The sequence below is a fragment of the Suricata suricatta genome, chromosome 2 (assembly GCF_006229205.1).
Source record: "Suricata suricatta isolate VVHF042 chromosome 2, meerkat_22Aug2017_6uvM2_HiC, whole genome shotgun sequence".
In the NCBI taxonomy this organism is placed as follows: Eukaryota; Metazoa; Chordata; class Mammalia; order Carnivora; family Herpestidae; genus Suricata; species Suricata suricatta.
Window position 1 is genome coordinate 150,789,948 of NC_043701.1, and position 24,445 is coordinate 150,814,392.

Here is a 24,445-nt window from a genome sequence, read left to right on the forward strand (position 1 = left end):
CTTCCTCTTTCTAGCAGCCCCTCTTTCCCTTCTGTAAAAAAAAATGAAAATATCCTATAGACAATGTTGTGATTCTTGTTTTTTTTCACTTATTAGTGCATCTTGGCTGTCTTCTCATATCAGGATAATGTAAAGAATCTCCAGGGGCATCTGGGTGGCTCAGTCAATTGAGTGTCCAACTTCAGCTTAGGTCGTGATCTCACGGTTCGTGGGTTCCAGACCCATGTCGGACTCTGTGCTGACATCTCAGAGCCTGTGTCCTCTCTCTCTCTCTGTCCCCCCCCCCATCACACTCTGTCTATCTTTCTCTCTCTCTCTCTCAAAAATAAACATTAAAAAAAATCTCCAGATGAACTACTTTATAGTACAGACTATGTTTGCCATTAGTTAATTGGTCCTGTATTATTAGACAGTTCAGATAATTTTGTTCTCTGCTGATTAGCTTATGCAGCAAAGTCATTTGAACCTTTTTAAGTCATTCTATGGTATATAAATTCCTAAAAGTAGAATTTATGGTGCACTGGTTTGTACATTTGTAATTTTGATACTTATTTCCCTCTTTATGCCAATTTGTAAGCAGAGGTAATTATGAGACTTACTCTTACAGACTTTTTTTCCCACCCTAATCCACAAAGTAGTATTTTATCATACTTTTTGAAATTTGCTAATCTGACAGGTAAATAGCATGTATCTCACAGTAATTTAATTTGCATTTTTCTAATTATGAGAGAGCATTTTTTGTTTAAAAGCCATTTATATTTTTCTATGAACTGTGTATTCATATCTTTGGCTTTTTAATTTGGGCTATTGATCTGTTTTCTGTTTTTCAATTATTTTTGCTTTATAGGAGCTTATTACATATTGAGAAAATTAGCCTTTCTAAAGATATGACTTGAAGACCGTCTCCCTCATTGCTGTTTTTTTGATAAGGTTCTTTTTTGCCTTACAGCAAATTTTGATTTTCATGTATTTAAATTTATTAATTTTTCTTTTGTGACTTCTTGATTTTGTCTTGTACTTAGAGTTTTTCTAAAAGTTGAAAGTTTTTTTAAATGTTTTTTTTAATTTTTTTAATTATTTTTTTTAATGTTTTATTTATTTTTGATACAGAGAGAGACAGCATGAGAGGGGGAGGCGCAGAGAGAGAAGGAGACACAGAACTGGAAACAGGCTCCAGGTTCTGAGCTAGCTGTCAGCACAGAGCCTGATGCGGGGCTCGAACCCACGAACGTGAGATCTGACCTGAGCCAAAGTCGGAGGCCTAACCGACTGAGCCACCCAGGCGCCCCTTTGTTTTTATTTTAAGTTTTTATTTTTAAGTAATCTTTACACCCATTATGGGGCTTGAACTTACAACCCTGAGATTGAGAGTTGCATGCTCTACCAACTGAGCCAGCCAGGTGCCCCTAAAAACTGAAACAATTTTTAAATTTTTTTAAATTATTTTTTTAATGTTTATATTTGAGAGAGGGACAGGGACAGAGTGGGAGCAGGGGAGGGGCAGAGAGAGAGGGAGACAGAATTTGAAGCAGGCTCCAGGCTCTGAGCTGTCAGCACAGAGCCCAACGCAAGACTTGAATTTAGAAACTGTGAGATCGTGACCTAAACCGAAGTCGGTTGCTCACCTGACTGAGCCACCTAGGTGCCACAAAGCTGAAACAGTTTTTTTTTAATTTTTATTTTTGAGAGAGAGAGAGAGAGAGAGACAGTGTGTGCAGAGGAGGGTCAGAGAGAGAGGGAGACACAGAATTCCAAGCAGGCTCTGGGCTCTGAGCTGACAGCCCGATGCAAGGCTCAAACCCATGAACCACGAGATCATGACCTGAGCTGAAGTCGGACACTCAACTGACTGAGACACCCAGGTGGTTTATTTTAAAGAATTATTTTTTATTATTACTTTGACTTAGTTAAAAAGAATACTTTAATATTATGGTCTGAAGAAATTGATATGGCAAATGCTTATGGGCCCCATCCCTACTTATGTTTCCTACCTCCATAGAAGTTATTACCTTGAACCTTTTATGTTTATCTTCTTTCCTTCTAAAAGTATAATTCAAAACCATATTTATTCCTCATCTCTAAACGAAGACTTATTTTACACATCATATACCTGAGATTGATTTATGCATAGTTGTGATAATCACTTTTACTGCTGTATAATACGCCCTGTGTGACCTTCTGCTATTTATTTATCCATTTGCCTATTGACCAGTTAGGCTTTTTTTCTGTTTTTGCTCTAGAAGCAGCATTCCTCTCTTATACATGCCTGTGTGTATACTTGTGTGGGAGTTTCTATTCCAAGTGTGGAGTTACTGCATCAGAGGATGTAAAGGGGTATTATTGCCATTTGCAAGTGCATTCCTCTGATTATTAATGAAATGCAGCGTCCTGTTTATGTTTTTATTGGTTATTTGTTCTGGTTACTACTTTGTGAAGTCATTTGTTCATATTTTCTCTTAATTGTGCTGTTTTTTAAGTTAGTGTGTAGGATTTCTTTATTCTTGATTCTTTGTTAAATATGTTACAGATATCTTCTGGATTGTTGTATTTTGATGATTGAAGTTCTTTATTTAAAATATTTTTTTTAATGTTTATTTTTGAGAGAGAGACAGGGCACAAGTGGGGGAGGGGCAGAGAGAGAGGGGGACAGAATCTGAAGCAGGCTGCAGGCTCTGAACTATCAGCACGATAGTGGGGCTTGAACCCCTGAACTGTGAGATCATGACCTGAGCCAAAGTCAGATACTTAACTGAGCCTGAAGTTCTTTATTTTAATAGTTTATTTTTACCATTTCTTTTGAAAACCAGACCACCTCATTTTCTGTCAGTGCTCTGTTTATTTCTGTGATTCTTATTTTCACCGTTTTTATCTCTGTATTTTTTACTTTTTTTTGTTTTTGCTAATTCTTTGATTTATTTAAAAAATAAATTTATTTATTTCATCCAGTATTTTTTTTTTCTTCAACAGAGGATTGGTTGGTTTGTTTATTCTAAACCATTTGAAATTGAAGTTCTGGAACAGTTTGTTACTTAACATTAAAAAATGCCCACAATAAGATAGTATTAATGTAAATTAAAAATGAGCGAAAAAGTTAGAATGGGTATGAACTTTCTGATTAAATAAACAACAATTTTCATGACTATTAGGCCTGTATAGTAAGGGAAAGGAAGAGGGAGAGAAGCTCTTGCTATGGGCCCATTTCCCCTCTGCAGTTTTTGTGGGTAGAGGTTCTTTTCTGTCCCTGCCAGCTCCTTAAGCACTGTGATGCCTGGAGGGTTTGGCCTAAGGTCTGTTGCTTCATTTGTAGTGATGTTTAGAGGTGTGTAAATTGTATTTCTCATTGCGTCATCAGCACAATTTATAATTTATAAAGTTCTCAGACTCATCGTTCTGTATATTTGGCAGGATTTTGATTTAAGGACAATGTTAAGATGTAAGCTTTCATGATAATTTGGGACAATGCTTGTATTATAATATTAAATAATAGAAGGTGGACCCAATTTTATACAGTTAAACCTTGGACAGATTTGAGCTATGCAGGTCTACGTTTTTCTTTTCTCTAGCTTGTTATTGTAAGAACACAGTATATAATACACATAGCATACAGATGTGTTCATTGACTATTTATGATATTGGCAAGGCATCTAGTCAGGTTTTTGAGGAGTCAAAATAATATGTTAGGGTGCCTGGATGGCTCTGACTCTTGGTTTTCAGTCAGGTCATGATCTCACAGTTAATGAGATCGAGTCCCACATCAGGCTCTATGCTGAAAATGCTTGGGATTTCCTACTCCCTCTCTCTGACCCTCCCCAGCTTGCTCTCTTTCACACTCTCTCAAATAAATAAATAAATAAATAAACAAACATTTAAAAATTTAAAAATTAATATGTCAGTTTTTGACTGCACAAGGGATCTGCATCCCTAACCTCTGCATTGTTCAAGGGTTAACTGTATGTGGTAAGATTAAGAGTTGGTCAACAATCTACATTAAAATATAGACTGCAAGGAAATATATAAAAATGTTAATTATTTTGATTAACTTAGGTAATGGCATATGTAACTCTTTAAAAGCTCTATTTGTTGTATTTCTTAATATCTTGTAATATGTATTCATTATAATAAGAGAATACAACAAGTTTTTAATCATTGGAAGGAAAATACAAACATACCACCATAGGTAAAATGCATTAATCTATGTAGTTTCATATAAATTTATACAGAAAGTTTCCAAGTTATGTGGCAAATATTTTAATGGTAAATTAGATTAGAAATGTTAGACCATAAAGATGACCTAACGTATAACTAAATAGTAGGAAAATTCTTCGATTAGTAAGCTGAAAGCAATGTGGTATAATTTGGAAAAGCATTTGTCACTCAGAAGATTTGGACCTTTTACTTTCTAGGCATGTAATTCCTGGTTTTTAGCACACTGCTTCTGAGCACCACGACCGTCAGTAAGCGTTCTCAAGGGTGGTGTACCTAACTTCTATTCACATGGAACTGGTTACTTACATAATAGTTTGTTTTTCCAGTTAAATAATAGCTCCTTTTTTTAATTAAAAACTTCATTGTGTGTATCATTTGGAAATATTTTTTAACAAATGAAGATACAAGTGAAAGCCTTCTCCATCATTTCTCTCTTCTTATTTATTTTTTATTAAAAAAATTGTTTTTGACATTTATTTATGTTTGAGAGACAGAGAGACAGAGGGTGAGCAGAGGTGGGCAGAGAGAGAGAGACACAGAATCCAAAGCAGGCTCCAGGCTCTGAGCTGTCAGCACAGAGCCCGACGCGGGGCTCAAACTCACGAACCACAGGATCATGACCTGAGCCGAAGTCAGAGGCTTAACTGACTGAGACACGCAGGCACCCCTCTCTTCTTTTTAAATATGACCACTCTTGACAGTCCATCTATGTTCTTTTAGATCTTTTTATATGCATTTAACATATGTAATTACTGTGTGTACTTGTATGTGTTTATTTTTATGAATGGAATCATCTATATTTAAAATTGCCTTTTAACTGAATTTTTAGGTTTTTTTTCACACCACTGTTTACAAGGGTATCTCTTTATATTGTATAGGTGACCACTGTTACCCTAATGATAGTTATTAAGGGTATCTTTTTCTTTTTCAAAATAATGTGTAGTGTCACTGTAAATAATAATAATGACAACAGCAATAATAGTTTACTCTGGGTCAGTTATTCTGAGTTTACATATAACGTCTCATTTAATTCTCAGACATGTTAGGGGTGGGCATTGTTTTTAACTACCATTCAATGGATAAGGAAACATGTACTGAGAGATCTAACTTGTCCGAGTTCACTTAGCTAATAAATGGTAGAGCCAGGATGGAAACTGAGGTGGCTCTTATGTGCATATTGGTGTAACACACATTCTTTATTTATTGTTGGTTGACGGTTTATGGCTCTAAAATTGATAAGGATGATATTTATTACTCTAAGTCTGATATTTTTAAACAAAATAAACATAATATATACTATTAATGTATGATTATAAAGGTAATATGTATCTATTATGTAGTAAATTTGGAACATTCAGAAAGCCTAAAAAGGAATGTAAAAATTCCCTGAAACCAAACCACTCAGAGCTATTCTATTATGGTATTTCCATGCTTTTTATGACAGGGATTTTTTTTCAGTTTATTTCCTTCATTTTATAAGATCTCTAGGATTGGTAGAGAATTGTAGAATTAGTTGATCAGTAATATCAAAACTCAGTTGACTTTCACTTGCATGGAAAACTCCTGATCTTGTAATTGTTCCATTTTCATCCTCTGTGGGCCATTATTAGCTTTTAAAGTATTTCTTGTATTTCTGATACCATTATTCAGTAAACCTGGGAAGTCTGAGCCAGTATTTTCCCCATTGAGTATCTCTACTGATTTTTCTGTGATAATGATTTTGTTGTTGCAAGGTGCTGTTTCTTCTTTTTTTTAGTGCACTTAGAGAATTTGAAATTCTTAAAATATTATGAGAAGAAAGTGATCTTTTTATATGCATTATTCTTTAGTGTAGTAAGACATTTTCTATAATTTGAAGCCATATCATAGTATGTTAGAAACTGTAATTTTTCTAATGGGTTTTAAAGGATATGAATCTTTGAACCAGTGGCCATGAATTTTAAACAACAAAAAGTGTTATAAAAGACATTTAATTTATTTTATAAACATTACCTTGTAGGTATCTGTAATGCGCGATGAGGAAAAATTGCTGAGAATGAAAATCAATGAACTGGAGAAAAAGAAAAACCAGTGTTCCCAGGAAATAGATATGAAACAGAGAACCATTCAGCAACTGAAGGTAACAGTTGTTTTTTAAAGGTAGTTTAAGTAGATTTTGTTAGTATATTTTAGTGTCTACCAGATGTATCCATTCTTTATAACAAATTCTCTTTTGGCTATTTCTGGAATCTAAAATTTTTTTTAATTACTTAAAATTAACTATGGCCATAGTGATTTGCTTCTAATGAATAGAATGTGGAAAGGAAACAGTAGTAACTTTACGGTAGAGAAACATGGCAGAGACCACCGTAACTGGGTGTTTAAGAATAGCATCACCAGTAGTCAGTCATGTGGCTACCACGTGCTTCCTGATTCGATGTGACCGGAAGAGTGGGCCTGTCTCATGTGATATTTTACCCCCAAACCCATAATCTCAGTCTAATTATGAGAAAACACCAAACTGAGGATGTTCTACAAAATACCTGACCAGTAAAAAGTATTGAGGTCATTAAAGAAAAAGATTACCAAGGAATTCTCAGAGATTAGAGGAGACCAAGGGAAAATGATTACTAAATGCAGTCTTGGATCCTGTGTGGGATCCCTGAAGAGAAAAAGCACATCACTGGAGAAACTGGCGAAATCTAGTTAAAGTCTGTAGCGTTAATATTATTGCACCAGTGCTGATTTCTTTTTTCATACAAAGATGATTTTTCCATATTTTAAGTAATAGAGAATGGAGACTCAACTGCTCATTTTTCTGTCCAGTGTTTTGCAATTTTTTAAATAAATGTACTTTGGTAACGTAAGAGTTAACATTAGGGGAAGCTAAGTGGAGGTTATATGGGGAGTCTCTTCTATCTTTGCAACTCTTGTAAATCTGAAATCATTTCAAAATAAAAAGTAAAAAAATGAAGCTCATGTTCTTATAAAAATTATTTTTCAAAAGGACACTTAAAAAGCAAAATCCCTTTAGAAGGGATTTTACTTTGCTTGGCATCAATTAAGTGGACTGGGCAACAACAAAAAGAATGGAATTGTTGAAGTCTTTGCATGTTTGCTTTTAAATGAAACAAACCAGTGAATATTCAGATATAAGCAATGACTTAAAAATTTTTTAATGTTTATTTCTTGAGAGAGAGACAGAGCATGAGCGGAGGAGGGGCAGAGAGAGAGAGAGAGGGAGACACAGAACCAGAAGCAGGCTCTAGGCTCTCAGCTGTCAGTACAGAGCTGATATGGGGCTTAAACTCTCAAATGGTGAGATCATGACCTCAGCTGAAGTTGGAGGCTCAACTGACAAAGCCACCCAGGCGCCCCAACACATGATTTAGGTTTTAACTGAATGTAATCCTAATAAAGCAGCCTGTACTTTCATAATATGATTCAGAAATTTCCAGGTTCTGTAACGATTCATTGTAAAATTTACAAAGTAAGAAGATAGTGTTGACACTGAATGAGATAGGGAATGAAAGTTGAATACCAGATAGTTTAAAATGAGAATTGGAAGATTTCCAGTGTCGATAATTTACTCCTGGCTTTTTGGCTCCTGATATTTTTTTTCAAATGTCCCAGCTACTTTCTACATAGAGGGTATGGAGGACCCTATGTTTTCAGCACTTCTAAGTTTATTGATAGGGAACTTTTTTGTGGTTTTCCTTGTTCCTCCCATGTTAAATGGATAGTGAGCCTCCATATCCTCATTTCTGCTTTTTGTGGTGTGTAAGAGAAACCTGGCAGCTTAATATATGGAGCAAATAAAGTGACTGGGCAGTAACTTGGAGGTAGATTAAAGGTATCAAATTTTTGGTTTTTTTTCTTATTATTACTCTCACCCTGTGCTTTTCTCCAAGGTGAAAAAACTTGGAAGTTAGAGACTAGTAGTCTGCCTTGTGGGAGAGAGATTTCAAACCTAACATTGAACCCTATTTTAAAACGCCACTATTTTTTCTTTAATATAACACAATTTATTTTTTTTAACATATGCAGTTATTTTTCCATCATTTACAATACAGTAGTTACAATGACATTCCAAACAGAAAAGCAAAGTAAAAAATCAAAACCCCAACTTCTATTTCATGTCATTAGACTTATAAAACGCCACTATTAAATATTGCTGCACATTTTAGCTAACATTTGCATTTAATTCATGTTGTTTCATTTTGCAGGAGCAGTTAAATAATCAGAATGTGAAAGAAGCTATACAACAGTATGAGAGAGTGTGCAAAGGTCAGGAACAAATCTCTATTTCCGGTACTAAAATAACTGCATAACAATTGATTTAGCATTTTCTTTTGAAAATTATAAGGTGTAGTCAACATAAGATGTAACTTTATCAAAAGAGAAAAGCATTGATTTTTTTTAAAGTTTATTTATTTGTTTTGAGAGAGACAGAGAGTGGGAGAGGGACAGAGAGAGAGAGAAGGAGAGAGAGAATCCCAAGCAGGCTCCATGCCGTCAGTGCAGAGCCTGATGCAGTGCTCGATTTCGTGGTCCCGTGAGCCGAATTAATGACCTGAGCCAAAATTAAGAGTCAGATGCTTAACCAGGCAAGCCCCCCCAGAAAAGCATTGACCTTAATGAGTAACTTGTCAATGTAAAATTTATTCTTAGAAAAATAAAACATTAAAAAATACTTAAAGGAATATTGATTTCTAGATAATGGCCAGTATTTTCTAAAAAACAGAGTCAATCAGTTACATAGGTCACAATGAATGTAATAGATTTCTAGCAAAATCATGTAAGAATATATGTCAAGTAAAGCATCTTTAAAATTAAAATATTAAAAAAAAATTTTTAATGTTTATTCAATTTTTGAAAGAGACAGAGTGTGAGCAGGGCAGGGGTAGAAAGAGAGGGAGACACAGAATCCGAAGCAGGCTCCAGGCTCTGAGCTGTTAGCACTGAGCCCAACGTGGGGCTCGAACCCATGAACTGTGAAATCATGACCTGAGCTGAAGTCAGATGCTTAGCTGACTGAGCGACCCAAGTGTCCCCAAATTAAAATATTTTTTAAAAGTTTTTAAAAACCATTAAATACTTTAGCTTCAAATCTTATGTGCTGAATTGTGCTTTTTTTTCTACATAAATTTTATTTTTAAATTTGAAATATAAAATTACCTTTGTAGATGATACATCTTTCTATTTGTATTATTACGTACATTCCTGTCCTCCCCCTCACTCACTCCTCCCTCAATCTCTTAGTTGTGTGGGTAGTAGAGTTGGGATTTGAACATAGGTCTGTTTCACTCTTTCTCTTTTTTTCATTTTTTCCTATAGTTTATTTTTTATAATTTATATCCAAGTTAGCATGTGTACAACAATGATATCAGGAGTAGATTCCTTAAGCCCCTTACCCATTTAGCCCATCCCCCCTCTCATAATCCCTCCAGCAACCCTCTGTTTATTCTCTATATTTAAGAGTCTTTCATGTTTTGTATCTTAAAGTCTTCATATGAGTGAAGTCATATTTGTCTTTCTCTGACTAATTTTACTTAGCATTAATACCCTCTAGTTCCTTGCACATAGTTGCAAATGGCAAGATTTTATTCTTTCTGATTGCTGAGTAATACTCCATCGTATACATATATATACACCACATCTTCTTTATCCATTCATCCATCGATGGACATTTGGGCTCTTTCCATACTTCGGCTATTATTGATAGTGCTGCTATCACTGGGTGCATGTGCTCCTTCAAAGTAGCACACCTGTATTTCTTGGATAAACACCTAGTAGTGCAGTTGCTGGGTCATAGGGCAGTTCTATTTTTAGTGTTTTGCAGAACCTCCAAACTGTTTTCCAGAGTGGCTGCACCAGTTTGCCTTCCCACCAGCAGTGCAAAAGAGATTCTTTCTCTGCATCCTCACCAACATTTGGTGTTGCCTGAGTTGCTAATGTTAGCCATTCTGACAGGTGTGAGGTGGTATCTCATTGTGGTTTTGATTTATATTTCCTGGATGATGAGTGATGTCGAGCATTTTTTCATGTGTCACTTGGCCATCTGGATGTCTTCTTTGGAGAAGTGTCTATTCATGTCTTTTGCCCATTTCTTCACTGGATTTGTCTTTTGGGTGTTGAGTTTGATAACTGCTCTATAACTAACCCTTTTATCTGATATGTCATTTGCAAATATCTTATCCCATTCTGTCAATTGCCTTTTAGTTTTGTTGATTGTTTCCTTCAGAGTGCAGAAGCCTTTTATTTTGGTGAGATCCCAATAGTTCATTTTGGCTTTGGTTTCCCTTGCCCCCGCAGACATGTTGAGTAAGAAGTTGCTGCGGCCTGTTTCACTCTTAAGTTTCAGATTCTCTTCACTAATTCATGCTATTTGTATTTGGTCAACTAAAAAGAAGGAGTAGGTCAACCAGATTATTGTTAGTTTAGATGACATGGACATTTGTGGGATTAACTAGGATCAATAACTTGAGTGTGTATGTGCATAAAAATACTCTATATAAATCTGCACACTGCCCTATTTTCTCCTGGCTGCCTTCGTGGCTTTTGTCCCTTAACGTCTCTTGTTTCCATTATGTTTTTAGGGATTTTCTCTACTTTGGCTCTTTTGTCATTACTGATAAATGTGAACAGATCTTAACTATTCTGAAAATGCATGCTGTTGGACCAGCATATAGTTTTTAACATATTTTAATTTTTCCTCTCTTTGCATAGTATTGAGAACTGACTGTGACATAGGCCCATTCTGACTACTTTAATCTTCTCTATGTTCTTTTTTTTTTAAGCCATCATTTTTATTACTTTTATTAAGATTTTTTAAAGTTTGCTTATTTATTTTGAGAGAGAGAGAGAAAGCATGAGCCGGGGAGGGGCAGAGAGAGGGAGAGAGAGAGAATCCCAAGCAGGCTCCGAGCAGTCAGCACAGAGTCTGACATGGGGCCCAAACTCACAAACTGTATGATCATTTCTACAAGTTAACTTCTACCTTACCAGAGTTGTAAAATAGCCTAGGAAAAACAAGCGCCTTCACCTCCATGGGATCACGTAGTCCTGCGAAGTATCCAATCTTCTCTATGTTCTCGAAACTTCCTCGCAAGTCACTTGTAACCTACATATTTTCAAATCTATTAGCTTTTTGCACTCCCTCCTTTCCTTTGTCCTTTACAGTATTTTGGCATAATTGTCTACTTTCTTTTTCCTCATTTTCATTTTTTATGTAGCATTTATTGTGTGTGAGGGTATTTTTTTCTAAGTAAAATAGTCCTATGTTGCTTCCCCCTTCTTGAGACTTGTCTCACCTGTTGTGATCTGTTCTGTACCACTTACTACCTGTCTCTCAGAATGGGCCTTAGCCACTGTGGCAGCCTTCCTAAGGAAGGCCTCATGTTCATTGTTCTTTTTGTTTTCTCACTTGAGAGTCCATTCACTCCTGTGATTTCAGCTGTGCATGAGACATACCCCAACAAACAAAAGTGCATTTTCAGTTTGGCATTTATATGTCCATTTAAACACTGAATGCCATTTACTTAGCTATCTTAATATAAAATTCTTTTTTTTTTTTTTTTAAAGAATTGAGCTATAATACATGATGATTACCTTTTAAAAGTGTACATTGGGGAACGCCTGGGTGGCTCAGTAGTTTAAGCATCTGACTTCAGCTCAGGTCATGATCTCACGTTCATGATCTCATGCGGTTCGAGTCCCACGTCAGCCTCTGTGCTGACAGTTAGCTCGGAGCCTGGAGCCTGTCTTCAGAATCTGTGTCTCCCTCTCTCTCCAAACCTCCCCTGCTCACCCTGTCTCTCAAAAATAAATAAAACATTAAAAAAAATTTTTAAATGTACATTGTACAATCACCGTCATTATCTAATTCTGGAACATTTTTGTCACCCAAAAAAGAAGCCCTGTGCCCATTAGCTGTCAGTCATCAGTCCCTATCAACTACCAATATACTTTCTGTCTCTGGCTTTGTCTGTTGCAGACATTTTGTATAAATGGATGCATACAACATATGGCCTTTTGTGTTTAACTTCTTTCACTTAGCATAATGTTTTCAAGTTTCATGTAAGGGAAAGCCTGATGTGAGGCTCAAACCCACGAACCGTGAGATCATGACTTGAGCTGAAGTCGGACGCTTAACCAACTGAGCCACCTAGGCGCCCCATTTTAATTTTAGAAGAACTCAAGAAAAATTAGATAGCTAGATGTACATGTTAGTAGTTTCTAAACTGTTGTCAAATTTTTAGATCTAAATGTTGGATAGCTAGATGTACATGTTAGTAGTTTCTAAAATGTTGTCAAATTTTTAGATCTAAATTTTAAAGAGAAAATAATTGAAGACATGCGACTGACGCTGGAGGAACAGGAACAGACTCAGGCAGAACAAGATCAAGTGCTCGAGGTGAAATTAGAGGAAGCTGAAAGATTGGCCACAGGTAAGACACAGTTGCTTTAATATCTCAAGATCTACTCTTCCCTTTTCTGTATTTTCCTAGATTTCTTTTCCTTTTCGGTGTTGAATATTTACAATAATTCATAGTACGAAGTAATTATGTGATTTTGGAATGTCTTATCACTTACTGTTTTCCAATGTGATGAAATTGTTTTGTTTCAGTAAAACTGTATGTAGTAAAGAAGGAATAAGGACACTTTCATAATAACTGGGTGATAGTTTGTAATGTTTTCCAGATGTAAGAATAAACTTCTCCACTGAGTTTTACCTCTGTTCACCTTTTTAGTACCATCTTAGATGTTTATCTCAGTAAATACTCTGATTTCGTCCTTCAGAATCCCATCACGGATTATTTTATATTATTTTTTGTTTATGAGAACTATGTGAAGTTTCCTATATAATTAAGGTTAAGATGTGTTTACACTGAATTCTCTGAACACTATTCAGTGGGTTCCTGAGAGGTCCTTGTACTTCCTTTTCTCTAATTTGGATTTGGTAAGAACTCTTAAAAGTGAAACCCTTGAAATTGTCTCAGTTCTTAGCTGGGTTTATGTTTTTCTTCTGGACTCTGCTGATTCTTGTCGGTATCTCATGCCACATGGATCTCTGTATGGCATAACTTTTGTATGTGCTTTAAACAATAAATTTATGTTTTCAAATTAGAATTGGAAAAATGGAAGGAAAAATACAAAGATCTGGAAGCCAAAACTAGTCAAAGGTCAAATAAAGAACTTGGGGATAACACAGATGTACTTAGTGAAAAGCTCAGTAAACTTCAGGATGAGTTACAGGTACGGTTTTATGTGTATATTTACCTCTCTATTGTATTTCTCAAGAGAGAATGCAGTAAATATTTTATAATTTAGATATGGGTGAAATACAACCTGGGAAATGTTAGCACATAGGTATAATTTTTCAATATACATTGAAATGACATGTGTGGAAATTGTCAAGATAGAGATCACCATTACTGCCAATGAAAACAGAGTGGTTGGGTGTTTGATTTTATCTTCTATATATCTAATTCTTAAATCAAAACTTCTTAGTGTTTGTACCTATTTTTCTTCTCCTTAAGCTTCTTAGTCATCAACTTCTGCTGAGGGGAAGAGGACATTTTGTAAATATTCATTTTAATTTTCAGTTATGAAGTTGGAAAAAAATGCAGTTGTATATATGGACACTGGAATATATTTGAAACACTGTCATGTAGAAAATACTCTGTTTTGCATTTGCATTTTTTCCATGTTCAACTCTAAATACTGTATGAAATACAATATATGGGGGAAATATTTTTTTAATGGGGTTTACCAAATACTTAAAATTTTGTACATTTTATTAGAAGGGACTAGTTTTGAGACTGAAGAAAGCATAATAATGATTTTAAAAAGTTGGCTGTACCTAAATTGTTTTCTTAAACTCATGCTACGTATATAATCTGATACTGAACAAATAATACTTTCTTTTGTTAACTGTTCGTTATGTATTCTAGAATTACCCTTTCCACTGGGAAAACCCCCAAGCAACTCAAAGTAAATACTCCATTATTTATGAAAAAATATATTAACTATATTGAGAATGTTCATCTTAAGGAGTATTGGTTTATTTTATATTGTCCTCAAATGATGTAATTACATATCTTAGATTATAAACTTTGTAATTCTGGAAAGGAAATTACTTCAGTTTAGCCATTTCTAGTGTTCCTCAAATTAATAAATGTCCTGTTGTACAAGTTGTTTTTTATTTGGCATCCTGTATACCCAGGAATATTTTATTTTTGATACCATGCAATTAGAAATGACCATCACAAATCATCTTTTTTTTTCTCTGGTGTTTAGAAAGGGTCTTTGTAACTCTTTCAGAAATAGAAATTGTTTATTTCTTCTTAAGGTCACTGAGGAAGGAGAGTCCTTAAATGGACTTCATAGCAAAATAAGGTTTATAAAAGGAAGTCTATTCAGAAAAGGAAACCAGCAGCATTTATTTTATAATCCAAAACAAACTATGATCTTGTTGTTTAATGAAAAATGCTTATGTTTTAGTTTTCAAAAAGGTAAAAAAGTGATGGGTTATATGAATATGTTATAAAAATACATTTACAACTGTTACTTATTACTTGAGGATGTGATAGTTACTTGTACTATTTATATACACAGGAATCTGAACATAAATATAAAGCTGATAGAAAGAAATGGCTAGAAGAAAAAATGATGCTTATCACTCAAGCAAAAGAAGCTGAGAATCTACGAAACAAAGAGATGAAAAAATATGCTGAAGACAGAGAGCGTTGTTTAAAGCAACAAAATGAACTGGTTGGTAACAGTTATGCTTTATCTTTGATGTATTTCACCAGCTTTCTTTGGTTTGTTAAATTCATCCCTGGGGTTCTTATCAGTCTTTACATGGCCGCCTGATTTTCTTGGCTTTTTAAAAAAAGCAGTCTATTTGTAAGATGACTTTTCTGTCCCAATTTTGAAGTTCACTTATGTTCTTATTTTAACTTTTTTCAGTCCATTTAGCAAGTTGGGAAAATGCCTAATTACATCTCAGTATCTAGATACAGAACTTAAACACCTCTTCCTTTTGATTGCCACAGTGGTGATCCTTACTATATTATAAAATTTTGCTTTTGAACAGATTCTACTAATATGGTGTTTATATTTTAGCACATAAGCTGATTTTATCAGGACTTTTAAAAAGCCATTCCTTGAGCTTCTAGAGGACTCCAGGTAGAAGTGCCCTTGACCCGCTGTGGCTCTTACAGCATCCTATCCTAGCTTGTTCTTCCCTCCTGTTTTCATGACTGCTTAGTAGGCTTGACCCCTCATGTTGGCAACAGGTAAAAAAGTTAAAAGGCATCATTGGTCCTAGGAAAACTGTTGAGCAACACATTAACACTATTTTTAAATCAAAAACTGTTCTTCTCTTTATAATAATAGTAACTTGGCAGTACCACATTGTCATTGCTGGTATTTTTTGTTTATGACAGAATTTTATAGATAATAGCTAAGCTTTTCTGTAAAAATAGGATGTTCATTTTCCATAAGGTAAGGGTTTCCCACTGATTGTTTTCTTAATTCTGTAAAAAAATTTATTTATTTTTGAGAGACAGCGCGCGAGCAGGAGTGGGTCAGAGAGAGAGGGAGATACAGAATTCGAAGCAGGCTGCAGGCTCTGAGCTGTCAGCACAGAGCTCGATGCAGGGCTTGAACCCATGAACCATGAGATCATGACCTGAGCTGAACTCGGACGCTTAACTGACTGAGCCACCCAGGTGCCCCTCCCACTGATTTTTAAAAATAATTTTACCTTTTGGGATACCTGGGTGGCTCAGTCAGTTAAGCATCTGACCGCAGCTTAGGTCATAAACCCACAGTTCGTGGGTTCAAGCTCCATGCTGAGCTCTGTGCGGCAGCTTGGAGCCTGCAGCCTGCTTCAGTTTCTGTGTCTCCTCTCTCTGCTCCTTCTCTACTTGTGCTCTGTCTCTCTCTGTCTCTCAAAACTAAAAACATTTAAAAAATTTTTTAATAAAAAAATAATTTTACCTTTTAATTTTGAAATCATTTTATTTACAGAAAAGTTGCAAAACTTATGCAGAGAGTTCCTATATACTTACCACTAACTTTTCCTGATGTTAGCACCTTACATAACAAAAAGATGATGAAGAGAATGAACAAATTAACATTATTATAGTATTGTTAGCTAAATTGTGGACCTTATTAGAATTTTATCAGTGTTCCCACTAATGTCTTTTTCTGGGTCCAGAATCTCTTCTAGAATACAACAATGACATTAGTTGTTGTTTCCTTAGAGTATTGACTCTTGGTCATATGCTAAATCACGTGAGACTAATACTGGTCATTACTGCAGCTCTGAGATGGCAGTATATTTCATGGGCCAATCCAAGCGATTGGAGGTATCCTCAGGAAGTGGTGGGTTAAGCAGGATTCTGTGGCTACATTTGTTTTAAAAGGAAAGATTACTTCTAGTTCTCTGCTCCTGTCCCACAGCCCATCACACCTTCCCGGGCAATAGTAAGAGTCAAGAAGTAAAACCAAAACTATTGGCTTTGAATCACTCCAATTTAAAAACAGGAATAGAGCTATTTTCTTTCCCAGTAGTCCCAGTCATTGGCAGCAATGCTAGCAAGTAAACCTAGTTTGAGTTTTTAATTCTTGAGAAAGGTAGCTTCCTTCTTTCTCCCATATATTTCTTTACCATCATACCTAGGATGTATGTTTCTGCCATATTAAGGTATATAAATTGTTACTTTTTTAAATTATCACATATAACACAGTAAGTGAAATAAACAATAGTTCAGGGAAGTATTTGTAAAGTCAACATCCACTTAAGTACCATCAGTTCAAGAAATAGAACATTATCCCAGAGGCAGCCCAGAAGGGCCCTCTTCTATTTCTTTTTTGAGAGCGAGCGAGTGAGAGCGTGCACATGCACGCGTGCTCATGTAAGTGGGGGAGGGGCAGAGAGTAAGGGAGACAGAATCCTAACCAGGCTCTGCGTTGTTACACAGAGCCTGAACTTGAACTCACAAACTGTGGGATCATGACCTGAGTGGAAGTCAAGAATGGTATGATTAGCTGACTGAGACACTCCGGTGCTCCAACTATTGGGTCTTTTAATGTTGTATTTTAGTTTTGACCATTTTTGAATTTTATGTAAATGGAAATGTACAGGATGCATTTATTTGTACTTGGCTTTTGTCAGTACTATATTGTGAGAATTATTCATGCTGCATGGAGCTGGAATTATTCCACTGACATGGCTGAATATTGCAGTGTTTGACTATATCACAGCCTATTCATTTTAATGTTGAAGATATATGAATTATTTTCTCTTGTGAGCTATTATGAGTAAATTTTCTTATAAACATTTTTACACGTTTCTTTCAGTGCACATGTGCATGCATTTCTGTTGCATATTTACCCAAGAATAGAAGTGTTAGATGATAGGGTATGTGTACAACTCTTGTAGAATGTCAGGTTTTCAAAGTAGTTGTACCCATTTATATTCTAGTACTGGAGTTGCTGTATATTCCTACCAACGTAAGTTGGTGTTGGTTATTTTTTACGATTTGAAGGTGCTTTTCCCTGAGTGCTAATGAAGTTGAAGGTTACAAGTCCCCTTGCCCTTTTCCTATGGACTGTTTGGCTTTTTCTAGATGATAATAGGAGCTCCGTATACTTTCTGAATAGGAGCCCTTTGTCATGTGTTTCAAGTACCTTTCTTCAATCTCTAGTTTACTTTTTAGTCTATTAATGCCTTTTTATGAATGTAACTTCTTAAATTCACTTTAGTTCATTTTCCCAATCTTTTCCTTTATTAACCCCAAAGACATGAAGATGTTCTCATACCATTTCCTGTTTAGGTTTTACCTTTCATATTTTGATTATAGTATTAACTTTTATGTTGGAGTGAGTTAGGCATCAAGACATTTTTTATTGTGGATTACCAATTTTCCTGGTGGTATTTATTGGAAGAACTTTCTTTCGACTGCTCTGCCACTTTGTCATAAATCAGTTGGCTAAGTGTTAGGTTTCTGTATATGGTATGAGATTAGGTTTGGGTTCATTTTTTTTTTTTTCATTTGGCTATTGTTTCAGCAATCTTTGTTGAAAGGACTGTTCTTTCCTCCACTGAATTTCTTTGGCATTATTGTAGAATGTCAGTTGACCGTGCACTGTGGACCCTCTTTTCTGTTCCACTGATGACTCTGTATTCTAGTATCACACTGTCTTATTTATCATAGTAGGTTTGAAATGACAGTGTGTTTGCTCGCTCCTACTTTGTTCCTCATTATCAAGATAATTTTGACTATTCTGGATCATTTGCATTTCCACATGACTTTTACAGTGAGATTCCCCATTTCCACATACACTCACACGCATGTACACATGCACACATACATGCGTGCATGCCTGGATTTCAATGTAAATTGCTCTGAATCTGTAGATTTAGGGTGAACTGACATCCTAACAATATTGAGTATTTTGATTATGGAGCACAGATTATCTCTCCATTTATTGAAGTATTTTTAATGTCTCTCAACAGTCGTTTGCAGCTTCTCATGTTTAGGTCTTGCATGTATTTTTGTTACTTCACCACTATTTCATGGTTTTGGAAGTCATTGGAAATGATATTTAAAATTTTCATTTCTCTTTTATTTGTTGCTATTAGTTTTGTCATTTGTTTTGCTGTAATTTTACCTCTCATTTCCAAAATATTGGGGGAAAGGCTAGTATTAGTTTAAAAGCCATAATTGTTGAAAGAATTGAAAGAAGTGACCAATAAGCTGATTTTTGAAATGAAGTGGGATAGAGATAAATAAAGCAAGTGGATATTAGAGATATAAAGGCTTTGTGTATTTTGTTTTACAAGTATCTAGCCATAACCATGTAATTTGTTATATGTCTTATTCATAGTTGTGTTTTTTCTAATAAAAATTTCAAAAAGCTTTTAGTTTTATAACGTTTTCTCTGTCTTATGGTTAGGAAATACTTACAGCACAACTGGCAGAGAAAGATGACAACCTTCAGAAATGGCGAGAAGAACGGGATCGACTGGTCGCAGCTTTAGAAATACAGCTGAAGGGACTGATCTCCAGTAACATACAGAAAGATAATGAAATTGAACAATTAAAGAAGGTCACATTGGAGCCTTCTGAAACGGTGAATAGAATCATATTCTTTCTATGCCTTTTTTTATTGAGCATAAGGAATTTTTCACGATAATTGTTAGAGGACAAAAAAGTAAGTTTCAATAGATCACAGGGGAACCAGTGTTATGAAAAATTATTTGGATAGTTATCGTGTATTTCAGGTTTCAGAGTTTGTCATTATGATTGATCTGTCAGTGACCAAGAAGTAGTACTTTTGCAATCTTTTGGTCATATTTTCCAGGTAGAGTAATTAGAAAATAAACAGTTTGTGATTTAGTCCCTAATCTACTTTTAAAATGTGGAAATGTGATTCAGTATTAGTCTTGGTAATATTTAAATACTTGGGACCATTCTAAGTTTACTATAGAAAGGCATGAATTGTTTTGAAAATAAGCACAATTGTAGTCATTCAGGAATTACTTCTGTAATGTTACGTTGGGCTGGGAACCCTGCATGGAGAGAGGATTGCATTTCACAGAGGATTGTTATTTCTTGGTGAAATGCAGCATCTGAAGCTAGTCTTTCCAGAATAAATGATCTACACTTAAAAATCTGCTGCTCTAAAGCCTCCAGACAATAGGAGAATGAATGTATGTACCTGTCTGTCACAACAAAAGACTTCATGACTCTAAGAGGAGGACTGCTAAAAATAGGTAGTAGCATGTAGTATAAATAGCACAGACTAGAAACTTAGAAAAATTGGGTGTCTATTGCTTTGGGATCTTTGGGAAAATCACTTACTATATCTGAACTTATCTAAAACAGAGATAGTAATGTCTTCCTAATGGAATTGTGAAAATTGAGAGTATTTAAAAACAATTAGTACAGTTTTTACCACAGTGGAAGTTAATACGTCCTAGTTGCTTTCCTGTGGATTCAGTGGAATCTTTTTTTATTTGGCAATAATGGGTAGATGGCATAAGAGATAATTTTATATTTGACTTCTGCTTTTGATGGCAGTGGTGAGAAGGCCCATGTTAGAATTTATCAAGTTTAAAAATGTAATCTGATTCTTCTTTACAGATCCCTTAATTAGGGTTTAGGAGTAGAACATATCCTATGACTGAGAAAACAGGATGAAGTGTGCAGCAAGAGAAGGTTGCGTTATCAATGTGGTCTTTTCTTCTCTGATACTACAGTTCTATTCTCATGACTCCTCTAGTGTTTCACAATGGCATTCTCAAAGCAGTTGGCGTTCCAACACTGAGGTTCGTGCAGACCTTGGCCATGTTATTTAACATCTCTAGGTCCTGGTTTCCTCATTTAGCAAGGAGGAATAATGATTCTTGACAAATCTAGCTGAGAGAGTTGCAATGAAAGTAAAATGAGAGTGTATACGTAAAACACCTTGGAAATTGAAAGTGAATTTCTAGATTTCTCTGTCAATCAGACTCAGATGCTGGCAAGTTGCCCAACCTTTCCGGAGTCTCTGATGATGAAAGAGAGGAGGAAGGGGAGTTAGGTGGTCATTGAAGAAGTCTCTAATTACTTCCACGTTATAATCCACTCAAATCTTGATTTTCTTTAGGTGAAGCATTTTAATATATTTTTGGTTACAGTGGCTTTTTTTTTTTTTTTTCCTCCTTAGGAACAACAAAATGTGGATATCAAGCTTAGACAAAGGAGTTCAGTGGATCCTGGCAGAGTTGAAACTGAACCTCAGTCAGTAAGTTTTGAAATTTCTAGGAATGATGTAGAGGTAGGCATTTGCTACACAGTCTACTTTTTTATCTTCTTTACCAGTGACCATTAATTAATAAATAACACCTTCTATTGTTAGTAGGTGCCTTGCTGGGCAGTTCGCTAGTTATATGTGGTCTTGGCTACGGGAAGGAAAACCTAAAGGCTTTTGAGAAGTGGAATTCTTTTGGGAGATTAGGTCCCCAAATGATATTAATCTCTCAAAATGACTTATTGCAAACAATAGATCTGTTAATATAAATAGACTTAGTGGTTGGAAATGGGAAAACCTACAAAACATAACATATGGATGATTATTTGCCCTCATAAGAGATTTTTTTTTTTTAATTTATTTTTAGAGAGAGAATCCCAAGCAGGCTCTGTGCTGTCAATGTGGAGCGGGATGTGGGGCTCAGGCTTACAAACTGTGAGAGTATGATCTGAGCCAAAATTAAGAGTAGGACATCCATCCAACTGAGCCACCCAGGTGCCCCAAGAGGTCTTTATAATAAGCATTCTATTCACATAGTGTTTTTTTTTATTGTACCCATTTAATAACTTTGTTATCACATCTCAGTGACTTAATTTGCAGTAGGCTTAGGATTCTGTGAATCACTTTGGACAATATAGAAATTCTCAGATTACATATGAAATAAAAATTTTATGACAGAGTTTTGAAGATGAAATTCCTTTGTTTTTTTTTGTTTTTAAATCACATTTATTGGGAGCATTCAGTGTTGGGAACCTTGCTAGACACTGAGGATACAAACACAAGACATGAGTGCCAGCCTCAAGGAGTAAAAAATCTAGTAAGACAGATACATACATGATTATTTGTTTGACTTATTCTTATGGCCTAAGACTCATGAAGAGAGTGCTAAGAAGGAACATTGCCTGTGGAGGGTATGATGAATTTTGCCTGAGTGGCTGTGGTTGTGGATTAGAGAATGTCACATAGTGAGTCTTTTAGGTGAACAGAATTTTTCCAAGGTGAGAATGGGAAGAGAAGGGCGTTTTAAAATGGGGAAATAGCATGACCTTTTTCTTTGTCTCTTGGCCTTTCTTTGATAGTTTTTGGTAGAGTTTCACATATTTAGCATTGACCTTAGAGATTACGACAGAGCATATCATTTGAAGTTTGGAGTTGATTCATAAACAAGATTAATCTTGATTGCAAAGGCAATTATTAAAAAAATTTTTTTTAATGTTTGTTTTTGAAAGACAGGGAGACAGAGTATTAGCAGGGAAGGGGCAGAGGGAGGGAGACACAGAATCCGAAGCAGGCTCCATGCTCTGAGTTGTCAGCACAGAGCCCAACATGGTGCTCAAATTCACAAACTGTGAGATCATGACCTGAGCCGAAGTCCAACTCTTAAATGAATGAGCCATCCAGGCCCCCCAGTAAAGGCGATTATTTCTGGAACATTTCTTCCTCTATAAATTTATATTGCTGTCCTAAAACCTCCTGATTCTAATACCTATTAAAAGTTTTGACAGTTATTGTATATTCCACGGTTTTGGGGAATGGTATTGGTAAGGCTATTGTGTATATTTTTCTTGCCTTCATGAAATCAATATGCTGTATCATCTTAAAGTCTAATGAATGATTCATTCATGTAGCTGATGGTTGATTCTGGGGATAGTTGATTCTGGGAGCTTAGCTGGAGCTATATTGGCCTCCCCCTGTGCTTAGGCTTTTCACAGCCCAGTGGCTGGATTCCGAGATGGGGGAGTGTCCTGAAAGTCCTTTTCCAAGAGGACAGGGTGGAAGGTACAAACCTTCCTCTGCCTCTTATACTCTTCCTCTTATGGTCGAGCCTCAGAAGAGGATGTTATTGCCACCACATCCTATTGGTCGTGGACGTCATTAAGGACAGCCCAGATTCAAGGAAGGGGATTGAGACTCCAACTCTCTTGAGGGAAGAGTAATAAAGAATTTGTTACTCTGTTTCCTTGGATTTTAATATACCATGTATAAACCTGGAGAGGGTAGATGGTAACTCCATCTGTCTGTCCTTGCAGTGGTAAATCTGACCCAGCACACTTTTAATTTTTCCAATTCATTGTCTTTGATGGTATTTGAAAGAGTTAACTCTTTGTGATTCATAAATTCATGTTCTGCAAATAAGATTGGCTTTTCTTTTTAATTCTGTTGTAGGATGGCTCTGTGGTCCTTGACTCTTGTGAAGTATCAACAGAAAGTAATCAAACTACTCGATTTCCAAAACCTGAGTTAGAGATTCAGTTTACGCCTCTCCGGCCAAACCAAATGGCAGTGAAACACCCTGGTTGCGCCTTACCAGTGACAGTTAAAATTTCCAAGACTCGAAAGAGGAAAAGTAATGAAATGGAAGAGGTAAGTACTTAACTAATGAGTGAATTTAACAAGCAAATCTTAAGCTCAGTTGTATAGTTAAACTACTATACTACCCTCCTGTTCATAAGCAGTGCTGTTAGAGACCAAAATCATAATTTATGGCATATTTTATATTCTTTAATAATATTATTATAGTCTGATAGTCTTTAAACAAAGAGCTTATGGTTACTGGAATATATGGCTTACCCCTTGTTTCACCGAAGCTGTGCTAGGTCAAGTGATGGTGGGTTCCACTGGAGAGCTACTTCAGTATACCAGTCCTGTTCAAACTTAGCGCCTTTTCCTCCAGTGGAAGAGAAGAGTTGATAAAGAAATTAGAGAAACTTTGAGTAAAAGCTTTAGGTCTCTCTGGGCATAATAGGTTTAGGAAGAGAGACTTTTTCTATCAGCCAGTATATTAAAATTTTGGCCTCCATTTAGTGGTTGGATAAAAATTCTTGACTACTACTTACTGCAGCTTTCGGATTGTAGAGTTACCAAACCTCCTGCCATATCCTAGCCAAGCAGGTTTGGCCAGTCACAGGAATTTCTGATCTGCAGTTTTCTTCTTTTGGAAATACAGGATTAGAGATAACATGTTCAATATGCTTATTAGCTTTTGTTCGCATGTAGTGGATACATAATAGATGGTGATATTTATTTTAACAGTAACTTGTTTTAAATTTAAAACTAATTTTAAACTCTAGCATAATAACTTTTTCTTCAATTTTCTTTCTTTCTTTCTTTCTCTCTATAAAGAGTAGTATATTTTCGAGCTGGTGGAAAAGCAGAAATAGTATTAACCATACTCCTGAGGCTCTCTGTCAGGTAATAAATTTGCCAAGTGAATATTATTTAGCATATTTCCTACTACACATGGAACACCTTTAGTGATTGTTTTGTAGAGTTTTAACTTTTTATTCACTAATTTATATTTAATAAATTTTAGATAACTATAAAATAGTAAGTAATTTCATTATGATCTGTGTTAAATGGACTTTTCCTGGATTCATTTTTTTCAAGGGAAAAGGAAAAAATTGGTTGTGTACTCAGAGGGTTTAAATACAATTATTTTTTTCATTTT

The 24,445-nt window shown here is 35.5% G+C and overlaps 1 protein-coding gene across 10 annotated transcripts in view; it reads left to right on the forward strand.

Moving 5' to 3' along the window:
• The window catches only part of KIF20B (kinesin family member 20B), a 104,681-nt gene that overhangs the window by 72,320 nt on the left and 7,916 nt on the right, over positions 1 to 24,445 (forward strand). For all 10 annotated transcript variants that reach the window (XM_029932206.1, XM_029932199.1, XM_029932205.1 and 7 more), the window contains 9 exons: positions 6,206 to 6,325; positions 8,412 to 8,472; positions 12,510 to 12,635; positions 13,316 to 13,443; positions 14,806 to 14,961; positions 19,159 to 19,335; positions 20,914 to 21,024; positions 23,164 to 23,361; positions 24,121 to 24,189. In XM_029932206.1, coding sequence (XP_029788066.1) covers positions 6,206 to 6,325; positions 8,412 to 8,472; positions 12,510 to 12,635; positions 13,316 to 13,443; positions 14,806 to 14,961; positions 19,159 to 19,335; positions 20,914 to 21,024; positions 23,164 to 23,361; positions 24,121 to 24,189 — 1,146 coding nt within the window. The remainder of the gene's footprint in view (positions 1 to 6,205; positions 6,326 to 8,411; positions 8,473 to 12,509; positions 12,636 to 13,315; positions 13,444 to 14,805; positions 14,962 to 19,158; positions 19,336 to 20,913; positions 21,025 to 23,163; positions 23,362 to 24,120; positions 24,190 to 24,445) is intronic.